The sequence below is a fragment of the Carcharodon carcharias genome, chromosome 25 (genome assembly GCF_017639515.1).
Source record: "Carcharodon carcharias isolate sCarCar2 chromosome 25, sCarCar2.pri, whole genome shotgun sequence".
NCBI lineage: Eukaryota > Metazoa > Chordata > Chondrichthyes > Lamniformes > Lamnidae > Carcharodon > Carcharodon carcharias.
The window spans coordinates 33,482,931-33,496,112 of record NC_054491.1 but is presented as its reverse complement, the minus strand read 5'-3'; the positions used below and the strand labels follow the sequence as shown (position 1 = coordinate 33,496,112).

The following is a 13,182-nucleotide window of genomic DNA, read 5'->3' as shown; positions in this document are numbered from 1 at the left end:
CAGACAGATTTTCCATCTTGTGCCACTAGGAGACCCTGATCATGTTCAGCAACCTCCCCTAGTTACAAAACACCTTTAGATAAGTTCCAACAGCAGCAACCCATTCAGCTCAGTGCTGATATTAAACCACATTGATCAAATTGTTTTGTGGTCTTTGCTTACTTAATAGATCTTAGCTGGGGAGGCAGTGCAGTTGGCCCTAGCCACATGAGGACAAACTTGAGGGATAGCCCTCTTACCCTCCATGATCGAAAGGCCTGCCACTTACTGCCACTGCTTAGACTGACACACACAAAATGGTGACTCTGTTGAGGCAGAAAATGGCCCATGGGGAGGTACCTCATCGTGAATCAGTGCCTTCAGGAAAGGAGGGAAAGACCTGAGGGATACATAAGAGCAAACAAAATATTGTATATAGAGCCTACTACCACTGAAAGTTATCAGACATAATGAAGGGGGCCTAAGGGGGTACTCACTGTAGTAGAGGCAGGTGGGTGGGAATATTGCACCTGCCCCCTGTGACGAGGTTCAGTGGGCATATTAAGTCTATACCGTACAATGGAGATGTGGAGGAGACATTACACCTCTCCATGATCTCTCTAACACACACAGGCTCCCATTCTGGCAATGTCTTGATTTTAACAGTTCTTATCATTGTGTTCGTATCCCTCCAAGCCTTATTTCTCCCTGCATTTGTACCCTCCTCCAGTCCTACAATCTTGTGAGATTCCTGCACTCCTCCAAACCTGTCCTCTTGCCCCTGATTTTTGTAGCTGCACTCTTGATGGCCATGCTTTCAATTACCAAGGCCCTGAGTTCTGGAATTCCCTTCATAAACCTCTCCACCTCTCTTTCCTTTAAAATGTGACATGAAACCTAATGCCATAAGTGCATGCCTAATATCTCCTCATGTTATATTATGTCTGATAACATTCCTGTGAAGTGCCTCGGGGCAATTTACTATATTACAGGTGCTACATAAAGACAAGGCGTTGTTGTGGCTTTCCTTCTCACCAGTGAAATGACTGAGTTCCTTCCTTTTCTTTCTTCGGCAGTAGAGCCACACACTGAACCCCATCAGAATCACCCAGCACGCCCCTCCAATGCCAGCGATGAATGCTGGTTGCTTCACCACATCCGTTATCTGCTCTGCCAGGCTGACGTTTTCATTGTCCTCGACGGGAACTGGTTCCTGGTCTGAAGTTGGATCTGGGGAGAGTTGAACAGGTTAGAAGAGGCTTAAAAGGTTGACAAAAATAAAGCAGTTTTAATATATATATATATATAATAAAAAAAATCAGGTTGGAAATTCGCCTTGGTCAGTAACGTGAAATGAGCAGTAATAAATTGTCCACCCGTTTCACACTCCACCAGCTTTTCATTACTGCCCGAGATGAAATTTTTGCCCAATCCTCTGTCTGGAAATGTTAGGCTGGATTTTCACGGAGTTGTGGAGACACCACGGGCCTTTAAAAATGAACAGATGGGACGCGGATTGGGAAGCCTTGCCCCAATTTTTAACTGATCCCATTTTTGCCGGTAAGGGAAAGGGTGTGATTCACACATGAAAGAAACCCAAACTTAGCAGGACCATTTGAATTCCACAGTGCTGAGTTCAAAGAGACCCCATTTTCACCGTAGCAAGGTCCTTATCCTGTCGCGTGGGAGTTACAAATTTATGGAGACGACATAAATGCATGTGAAGGGCAGATAAGGTATGTATGCAGAACTATTAAACTGTGAAGCTATTTCAATTCCCAACCCTTTAAAAATTAAAAAAAAAAAGCCTGCCTGTGTTAGTGAGAGTTGAAAAAAAACCTGTTGTGCAGCTACAATAGATGTTGACATTACCCTACGGGCTATCTTTATATCATTACTGATGGTTGGCTGCTTTTCACAACCTGCAAATATCCCAGCAAGCGGCGGTGGGTGGGGTGGGGGGTTTGCACCTTCACAGTTTGGTGTTGACAGCTCAAAGAGGTTATTAAAGGATTAGCTGTCTCTCATGGGAAGGTTACGAATACGAGTCTGTTTGGTTTCATAAGGAATTGTGTGCTTTAGAGGCTTTAAAAGTTATGAATGGGCTTCCGTGAATAGGAATGTTTAGGCTGTATTCGATACTTAGATATTTATTTTATTTCACCTCAACATGGCTCCTGAGATCTTCCCATGGTGGATATTTGGTGATTTGCTATGAAGCGTGTAAGGAGAAAAGGTAGTGGGTGGGAGGCATGAGTTGGAGTGGGGACTATAAGGGGCCATGGGTATCAGGTGGGGTGCATGATTTGGCATGAAGAATATGGGAGGCTATGCGGTGGTGAGTGGGTGGCATGAGTTGCCACAGATGGGGCATCGGGAGTGGGTGGGGGTAGCGGGGGTTAAGGGGTTTGACGGGTGAGTTCTACATGGTGTAATATTTAACAAAACAACAGGACCAGGTCCCAGAAAACCAAGGTGGGCATTTTAAACTACCTGTTTGGGCACTGGCAGCCCTTGTGGCTGCCTCCAATCTGCATCCCAACTCCAACCCGCACCCATAGGCCCTCCCTCACCCGGAGCAAAAATCGCGCCATTCTGGACACTTTATCCCAAGGCAAGTGCACTGAGCCGAGAATTGTTCCAACTCGAGCTACCCACCTCCGGACCGGAACTCCAGCCCCAGTCCAATGCTCCCTCTTACTATATTCCTTACTGCCAGGCCATTCCTAATTCCAGCCACAGGAGGAAAAAAACAAAGGCTCAGAACTGATTGACCCTCTGATTCTCCCCTACCGGCTTGTGGAGGAGTCCCTGATCTCCACTATGTCTACCGGCTACTCGCAGGGGAGGGGTGAGGGGTGAGACAAATGGCTCCCATCATTTGTCAATGAGATTGATTAAAATGCAGCACTCAGTGCAATGGAATGGCGAGATTTGGAGAGGGACTTTCCTTGCTCGTGAAATCTTGGCACATCTCAGGCAAAGCGGGAATTATGCCTCTTAGCCCTGCGGATTTTTGGGTCTCAGGTTGATTGGATTTTTCAGATGAATGATGGCAGCTAACACGCCCAGAGGAAGCCTGGCGTAGTCGAGAGCTGCCAGTAGCCTCCAGGACAGCCAAGGAAATCGGAGTAGTATCAAGAAAAGCTTTCAATAGTGAAGCTGAACATTTGAATCAATATAATTCCCTCCCACTGCCATCCACAGGGTTTAAAGAGTTAAATTATGAAGGCAGGTTACACAAACTTGTACTGTGTTCCCGCACTGGAGCTGACCAGGTCAGGAGTGCAAGGTACAGCCTCGCTACCTGCATCCATATCCCATGCCAGTGAAAATTGGGGGTACCAGGAATGGGGGCACAAACCCTGAAATTGAGTCCTGCCTGTCATTTATAAATGGCTTTATTCTGGCTCTGTGAAAATCTGGGGTCAAGTGTAGCTGTGTGGACAAGTGACATGAGCCCAAGCAAATCTCCCTGCTGCTCTGAGTTGCTTGCTTGAAGGAATATAACATTGACCTGAGTGAGGAGATTCCTCCACTCCTCAAGTGTAGAAGATTGAGGGGTGATCTAAATGAAATGTTTGAGATGATTAAAAGAGTTACTAGGACAGATGGAGACAGGGGTGTAGTGCCAAATTTTGAGGTGCAGGAACTCTAAGAAAATGTGTTGGTGGTATCATTTCTAAATCTATTATTATGCTGCTTTCCTATGTATTAATCATTTGAGTCCCAAACGTCAGTAAAACTATGCTTTTTAAGTGAAAAGTATTACCGCCGGCAGGCATTTTATTTTGAACTATGTGGTATTTTGAATCATTAGTATTCAGCATAGCTAAAATTTAATTATGCAACAGTTTAATTATCTAATTCAAATCTATTAAAAACATGTTTAAAGAAAACTTAACTTACTTCTGACTGGGGGGAATGGTATATAGAGGGACCACTGCTTTTCTTGATTTATATTATAACTCAGGCCTAGGTGGACAGGGCATAATTTCAAAACTCGAAGATGATGCAAGGTTTGGAAGTATTGTGAGCTGTGAGGAGGATAGTGATAGAATTCAACAAGATATAGACAGGCTGGTGGAATGGGCAGATTCATGGCCAATGAAATTTAAATTGGAGTAGTGTGAAGTGATACATTTTGGTCAGAAGAACAAGGCGAAGTGATATAAAATAAAGAGTACAATTATAAATGAAATGCAGCAGCAGAGGGACCTGGGTGTATATGTGCATAAATCATTGAAAGTATCACAGCGGGTTGAGGAAAGAATTAATAAATTATACTGAATCCTGGGTTTTATAAATAGGGGCACAGAGTACAAAAGCAAGTTAGTTATGAACCTTCATAAAACAGTGGTTCAGCCTCAGTGGAAGGTATGTGAGGTGTTAGAAAGGGTGCAGGAAAGATTTACAACAATGGTTCTGAGGATGAGAGACTTCAGTTATGTGGATAGACTGGTGAAGCTGGGGCTGTCCTCCTTGGAGAAGAGAAGGTTGAGAGATTTGTTTGATGTGTTCAAAATCATGAGGGATCGGGTAGCATTAACGGGGAGGAACTGTTCCCATCAGCAAAAGGTCGAGATAACCAAGGTGATTAACAAAAGAACTAGAAGCAACATGAGGAAAAATCTTTTTATGCAGCAAATGCTTTGGATCTGGAATGCACCACCTGCGCGTGTGATGGAGGCACATTCAATTGCAGTTTTCAAAAGGTAACTGGATAATTACCTGAAGAGAAAAGATTTATAGGGTTTATATGGGGAAAGGTTGAGGAATAGGATTAGCTGAGTTGCTGTTGCAGAGAACTGACACAGAGACAATGTGCTGAATGGCTTCCTTCTGTGCTGTAACCATTCAATGATTCTAGTTTAATTATATTCAAGGAACTTGATAAACACGAGGAAGAAAGAAGCTGAAGGTTACCATGATAGTGTAATCAAGGCAGGTGGGAGGAAGACCGTGCAGAACATAATCATCAACATAGATGGGGTGGGCCAAATGGCCTGTTTCTATGCTGTAAATTCCATGAAAAGCTACCAGCAGGGAATACAAACACTACACTGTGTTTTACATCCTCAGGCCATCACAACCAAGGAATTAATGTGAATCACTCTCTTTCCCAAAACTCTCCCCCAAAATTCTCTCTGGCGCCCCCACACACTCATTCTCTCCCCCACACACCTCCTTCTCTCTCTCCCTCCCGACACACCTTTCTCACTCTCCCCCCACACGCTTCTCTTTCTCTCCCTCAAATGCCTCACTCTCTCTCCCCCCCACACACCTCTCCTCCCTTCTTGCCTCTCTCTCTCCCCCACACACATGCTTCCCTCTCTCCCTCCCTGCCACATGTCTCTCTCTCTCCCCCTCACACACCTCTCTTTCTCTCACCCTCTTCCTCACAAAAGCCTTCTCTCTCTCTCCCCCCCACACATGACTCTCTCTCTCACCCCCACACGCCTCTCTCCCCCCCACACACGCCTCACTCTCTCTCTCTCCCCCACACACCTCTCCCTCCTCCCCACTTGCCTCTCCCTCTCTCCCCACAACACTCTCTCCTCCCCACTTGCCCCCCTCTCTCTCTCCCCCACACATGCTTCCCTCTCTCCCTCCCCGCCACATGTCTCTCTCTCTCTCTGCCCCACACACGCCTCTCTCTCCCCCATACATGCCTCTCTCTCTCCCCCGCCACAGACGCCTCTCTACCCTCCACACGCCCCTCTCTCTCCCCACACATACTTCTCTCTCCTCCACAAATGCCTCTCTCTCTCCCCAACACACCTCTGTCCCCCACACACGCCTCTCTCTCTCCCACACACACCCCTCTCTCTCTCCCACACACACCCCTCTCTCTCCCCCACACATGCCCCTCTCTCTCCCTCCCTCTCCCTCCCTCTCTCCCCCACACACGCCCCTCTCTCCCCACACACTAGCCTCTCTCTCTCCCCCACACACGCCTCTCTCTCTCTCACCCACACACGCCCCTCTCTCTCTCCCACACTAGCCTCTCTCTCTCTCTCCCTACCCCCTCACACACTCTCTCAGACAGTATTTGGTCACTCCCTTACTCAGATGCTGGTGGGCCCTGCTGCTTCACCTACCTCACGCTCTGGCCCCTCCAATTACCTTCAAAACTTACATTCCAATGTTTGCTGCTCATTCAATCACATACTGGTTTCTCTCTACATTTGTTGCTGACAGGCTTATATGGCTAGACTAGCAACTTAACTGGACTAGCCATATCAATACTATGGCTACAAGAGCATTACAGAGAATCCTGTAGCAAGTAACTTACCTTCTGACTCCCCAAAGTTTGTCCACTATCTACATGGCACAAATCAGGAGTGTGATGGAATACTCCCCACTTGCCTGGATGAGTGGAAATCCAACAACACTCAAGAAGCTGGACACCATCCAGGACAAAGCAGCCCACTTGATTGGCACCACATCCACAAACAGTCACTCCCTCCATCACCAGTGAACAGCAACAGCAGTGTGTACCACCTACAAGATGCACTGCAGAAACTCACCAAGGCTCCTGACACAGCACCTTCTAGACCGTTACGATCTAGAAGGACAGCAGCAGCAGACACATGGGAACACCACAACTTGGAAGTTCCCCTCCATGCTACTCATCATCCTGACTTGGAAATATATCACCGTTCCTTCACTGTCGCTGGGTCAAAATCCTGGAACTCACTCCCTAACAGCACTGTGGGTGTACCTACACCACATGGACTGCAGCGATGCAAGAAGGCAGCTCACCATCACCTTCTCAAGGGCAATTAGGGATGGGCAATAAATGCTGGCCCAGCCAACGACTCCCACATCCTGTAAATGACTAAAAAAAGAGTGCGGAGAGGAACCAGCCTGTCATCGGATGAGCAGCTTTACAGCATTTTTCAAAAAATAAGTCACATGAATGTCCAACAAGTTTGACGGGCTGCAGTGAGTTGGACAATCAGCTTTAAACAGAAGGCGCTGGACTGGCGCTCTGCCAGCACTACACCACTGGATGGAGAGAAACTATTTCCTCTGGTGAGAGAGTCCAGAACAAGGAGACATAAAAATTAGAGCTTGGTCACTCAGGGGTGATGTAAAGAAGCACATCTTTACACGAAGAGTGGTGTTAATTGAATTTTCTCCACCAAACAAAGAGAAAAAAAAATCAAAACTAATAGATGTTGTTAGGCAAGCGTATTAAAGGAACAAGGCAGCTAGATACAGTTATGATATAGATAAGCCACAATTTAACTGAATACTGGAATAGGGTTGAAGGGCCTATTTCTGTTCCAATGCTTCCTATCCCAGTGAGGAAGCGCTCCATATTCACTCACTAATTCCTATAGCGATGCTGCTACAGGCAGACTTAGAGACATTTCCCAGTGCACTGCGTCAGGGTGAAATTATATGAAATGATTGTTTAATGTGCCTTTGATGAATAATTGTTCTGTAAAGTGATGCATCAAGCTGGGCGGTGAATACTGCTGAATACTGATTCACACTGCATCGTGTTTATAAGCTAATTTACCAACCATTAAAAATACATTTCATTGTTTGTTTGTGTTTGATGTTGCTATGGCCTCACTGGTCTCCAAGTTGCCATTGGTCTCCACGGTGCTGGCTCAGTTACAATCTGACCAATTGTTTGAACCATGGCAGTCCCAGGGACCTTGAAGAATGAGCAACAAAACACACATCTTATCTTCTAAAATCAGAGAATCTTACTGCACAGGAGGAGGCCATTTGGTGCATCGTAGCTGTGCCTGCTCTTTGAAAAAGCTATCCAATTAATCCCGTGCCTCCTGCTCTTCCTCTACAGAACTGTAATTCTTTCTTTTTAAGTATATATTCAATTCCCTTCTGAAAGATACAACTGCACCTGTATCCACTGTCCTTTCAATCAATCAGTGTAAATTGCAAATCATTACAACTTACATGTGCGTTAAAAAAAAAATCCCACTTCCACCCCTTAATTCTTTTTCCAATTGCAGTAAATCTTTGTCTTCTGGTTATTAACCATCCTAACAGTTGGAGCAGTTTTTCCCTCTCTACACAATCAAAACCCTTCATAATTTTGAACACCTCTGTTAAATCCCCCGTGCTCTATAGGAAAGCGGTTAAAGGCTTATAGTTTCTGTTCTGAACTGTAAAGCTCATGCCTAGGAGGGACCAGGCATTTCCCTTCAATGAATAATAGGAGTAATTGGCAATCCAGTGTTCTCTGTCAGGAGCAGATCATGGAATGACCCATAACTTCTTCGTGTATTGAGTTGCTGGATGATTATTACAAACTGAAGCATTCAAGAAACAACTGGATCAATTTATGATTCAGTCAGGAATAGAGAATTAAGGCTTGTGGTAGGAGAGAAGATGACAAATGGCCCGATTGGAACCTGGAGTAGGACTTTGGAGGATGGAATGAGCTGAATAAGACTTGTTTTTACAGTACATCATAGCTTATGTTGTATTGTCTTAGACACCCTTTATTAGTGGTTGAGATTTGAAGTTTTTGTATTCTCTAATGATACATTGATACATATCATATCCCAAGTATTGCCCACAGTAAGTCAGATACCCTAACAGCTCTGTGGGTGTACCTACAACAGATGGACTGCAGTGGTTCAAGAAGGCAGCTCACTACCACCTTCTCAAGGGCAATTAGGGATGGGCAATAAATGCTGCCGTAGCCAGCGAAGCCCACATCCCTTAAATGAATTTTTAAAAAAGTTTTACGTGCACAGCAGAATTATTAGATGTAACTCCCTGCGTATTATTCTGCTGCAAAGATGGAGCTTTGCATAACTTGGTCTCTCCCGTAAAAATGGCACTCCACTCCAAGGACTCGAGCCCATAACCCAGGCTGATAGTCCAGTGCTGTATTGAGAGAGAGCTGCACTGTCAGAGATGCCACATTTAGGATGAAAGGTTAAAACAAGGGCCCCATCTTCCCTCTCAGTTAGATGTAAAGGATTCCATTGCACTATGTGAAGAAGAGCAGGGGAATTCTCCTCTGGGGTGTTTCGGCCCACATTTATCCCTCAACCAACAGCAAAAAAAACCCCAATTTATTTTGTCATTATCAAATTTCTGTTTGCCAGTCCTTGCTTTCCACAAACTGGCTGCCACACTTCTTACATTACAATGGTGACTGCTCTTGAAAAAGCATTTTGGGACACGCTGTGTCTCAAGAAGGGTGCTGTAGAGATGCAAGTCTTTCTTTCACGGTTGCATTGTTGTAAACAGTGCATCCTGAGGTCACCTAGAGTGTAATTGCAAAAATAGGAACTGTTTCATAGCAATTAGAATATTAGCCACAAAATGGAACGTGTTGCAAGGTGTGACAGGAAGCACATGCTTAATACACAGCTTTTACATGTTTTGTAGCTATGACAGCCATCCTCTCCATTTCTGTAATTACCTTTCAAGTCTTCCTCACTTACTTATAAGGACAGTTGCTGGTTGGCTTCGCACCCCAACTCCAGCACTCGTGGCTGCTGCCACTTCCACACGGTACAGCACGCCCGCTATCAGCCCCCGCACAACTGTTGAATGGACAGTTCCATCAATGGACTTGTTGACGTGGAAACGGGTATCATTCCCCAGGCACCAAATCTACCAGAGTAAACAGATCAAATCAAGACCAGCGTCACTCATAGGAACAAAACATGAGTGAAGATTGAAAGAAATAAAAGCAGCGCAGCAACAAACAAATCTGCTTTTGCATTGGGCACTATCAATGGGATCTTTTCTTTAAACTTAGTCTGTTTTGGAAATGGCTTATAGTATCTAGAAAATCTCAATTACTTTGCACTCAGCATTCAGCCACATGGGTCACTGTGTAGCTGTGGGCAGTGAGCTGCAACAAGGCTTTGTGATAATGACTTTTTTTTTTAGAAACAACAATTTAATTATAAAGTTATTAATGTGGGATTAAGCGATTAGGCAGTGAGCGACTGCGTAACTGCCATCTATACCAACCAGCGGATTACCAAAGCTTCAAGTACAATGTAATCAGAATGATATTAATTGCTATGAACACAAGAACATTGTGATATAAAAGATATTACTGTGAGTCCATATTAATGGTGTACGTACACGTATCTACTACTATATAATTACAGAGTTATTTATAGTAACAAAAATAATGTATTGCCGGATATTGTTCTCCAACTGCCTTAATACCTGAAGATTAGGGTTTATTAGGAAGTCCAGACCTGAATTATATTAACCTGCTTTAGGGGACAACAGCATTGGGATTGGCTCTGACGGCCAATTTGATTGGACACTGGATGCTGTGATGATTCTTTTAAAGACCAATTACAGGAAGAGAAAAAGGATATTTTGCCCTATGGAGCTCATCGTTCTAATTCCTACCAGTTTAGTCAGCTTTTGTCTGTCCTAGCCTGCCTGAGATTATTCTAAACATCCATCACTCTGTGTGGAAGTTTAACCCCAACCCCATCCCCACCGACCCCACCAAAAATGGGTGGGTTTGGGTTGGGTGGGAGGTTGGAGTGATAAAAATCTGAATCTCGACCCCAAGCGACCCACATCCACTTTTAATGTAGGCGGGATGGGTAGCGGGGAGGGAGGTAGGCAATTTAAATATTATAATGAGGCTGCGCGTCTCATGTTTCTCCACCATTTTAAATTTAACCCAGCAGCTGGAGGAAGGCGTGGACAGATCGAGGGGATGTGCCTTTCCATGAAGCTCCTGGATACAGCACACCTGCCCTGGCCAATCCCCATCCCCGTGATTCTAACCCCTTCTAACCCTTCCAATTCCCAACCCCTGACCTTCCACTGAACCTCTGAGATCTCCCACTCGAGCATCTGACCTCTGCTCCAAGCCCTCAGACCCACTGCCCCCGATTCCTCAGTCCATCAGGTCTTTGATCTCCGAACATCTCTCTCCACCCATCAGGGATCAGATTCCTACCCCCACCTTACACTGGAGTCAGGAATTGGATTGCCCTCCCCACTCCACGATTGGATGCCCCCACACCCTCTTCTCAAGTATTCCCCGCTGACTTGGAAGCCAAGCCCATCAATCATGTGCTTTGGTGGGAAGAATCAAAAGGCAAATTATTATCTAAATGGAGAGAGACTCCAAAAAAGTGCAGCACAGGGGGATCTGGGTGTTCTTGTGCATGAAACAGAAAAAGTTAGTATGCAGGTGCAGCAAGTAATTAAGAAGGCAAATGGAATTTTGGCCTGTATTGCTAGGGGGCTGGAGTTTAAAAATATTGTTAAAAATTGTTACAACTGTACAGGGTGTTGGTGAGGCTGCACCTGGAGTACTGCGTACAGTTTTGGTCCCTGTATTTAAGAAAGGATATACTGGCATTGGAGGCAGTTCAAAAGAGATTCACTACACTGATTCCTGGGATGAAGGGGTTGACTTATCAAGAATGTCTAAACAGGTTAGGCCTTTAGTCATTAGAGTTTAGAAGAATGAGGGGTGATCTTTTTTGAAACATACAAGATTCTGAGGGGGCTTGACAGGGTAGATGTTGAGAAGGTGTTTCCACAAGTGGGGGAATCTTGAACTAGGGGACATAGTTACAGAATAAGGGGACACTCATTTAAAACTGAGATGCAAAGGAATTTCTTCTCTCAGGGGATAGCGAATGTCTGGAATTCACTACCCCAGAGAGTTGTGGAGGCTAGATTACTGAAAGTATTTAAAGAGGAAGTGATTTTTGTAATATCGGGGAGTTTTGGGCTATGAGGAGCTGGCACGAAAGAGGATTTGAGGCCTGGGGCAGATCAGCCATGATCTTATTGAATGGCAGGGCAGGCTTGAGGGGCTGAATGGCCTACTCCTGCTCCTATTTCTTATGTTCTTATGTTCTAATCAGGTCGGGGATCTCAACAGCGGAGGTGGGGGGGGGGGGGGCACAGTGGAAGCTCCATTCTCAGTGTGTCCAAATATAAATAATCTCCCTCTCTATCAATATATGGGGCATTTTTCTGACTGTGCTGCCTTGCGAGTGGGAGCACACAGTGGCTCCTCCCCATAATATCCCATCAATTCATTTTTCCAGCCAAAAGTTTGTGGGGGAGAATAACTGTGATTTCTGGTCCTGTGCTCCCAATGGGCGAGGGTCCTCAATGCGAGTGTTTACCTTCGAATATCCGTTTTCATTAGGCATATCAATTTCGGATTTGCTTTATACTTATTTTGTTTACACTGAAGCAATATTTTGGGTTAATGTCCATATCCTTCCCTCTAAACAGGAAAGTCTGGAGATGAAATGCTCACTGATTTTTCTTTTTCTTGGGATATAGGGGACATTAACAAAACTCCATTTATTGCCATTGTTGCCGTGAGTAGATGGTTCTCCTTCTCAGTAAACTCCTGCAAGTACATGTTGATGGTCGTCCCACAATGGTGTTAGAGAGAATTTCAGGATTTTGACTCAGTGGTGATGAAGGAATGATGATATACATCCAAATCAGGATACTGTGACAGGCTCCTTAGACAGCACTTTCCAAACCCATGCCCACTACCATCTAGAAGGATGAGCGCAGCAGACACATGAGAACACCATTACCTGGAAGTTCCCCTCCAAGCCGCTCACCATTCTGACTTGGAAATATATCGCCGTTCCTTCAACGTTCCTTGGTCAAAATCCTGGAACCCTCCCTAACAGCATTGTAGGTGTACCTACACTACATGGACTGCAGCGGTTCATGAAGGCGGCTCATGACCACCTTCTCAAGGGCAATTAGGGATGGGCAATAAATGCTGTCCTAACCAGCGACACCCACATCCCATGAATTAATTAAAAAAAACTGAGAGACTTGGAGGGGACATTGGTCTTCTGCAGACACTGTAGCTCTTTCCTTACAGTGGACTTTCTGTCCATCCACAAGTGACCAAAAACATTCAAGTGCTGAAAGCCTCAAATGATGATCAGTTCTGAATGATTCAACAAAACTGGAGGAAGACGTAGATCTGCTGAAAAGCTGCCTCATCTGAACTGTCATTTATAACTTTGTGGGGGGACTGAAGCATAGTTGTAATGTCACTGGACAAGTAATCCAGAAGCCCTGGCTAATGTTTTGGGTCATGAGTTCAAGTCCAGCTGATAGAATTTAAATTCAATTAATAAAATCTGGAATTGAAATCTAGTCTCAGGAATGGTGACCATGAATCTATCATCAATTATTGTAAAAGCCCGTCTGGTTCACTAA

At 44.9% G+C, this 13,182-nt stretch overlaps 1 protein-coding gene across 4 annotated transcripts in view; it reads right to left on the bottom strand.

Moving 5' to 3' along the window:
- robo3 (roundabout, axon guidance receptor, homolog 3 (Drosophila)) overlaps positions 1–13,182 on the bottom strand; it is a 309,406-nt gene that overhangs the window by 58,259 nt on the left and 237,965 nt on the right. For all 4 annotated transcript variants that reach the window (XM_041174412.1, XM_041174414.1, XM_041174415.1 and 1 more), the window contains 2 exons: positions 9,423–9,594; positions 1,015–1,209 (listed from right to left, as the gene is read on the bottom strand). In XM_041174412.1, the coding sequence (XP_041030346.1) occupies positions 1,015–1,209; positions 9,423–9,594 (367 nt within the window). The remainder of the gene's footprint in view (positions 1–1,014; positions 1,210–9,422; positions 9,595–13,182) is intronic.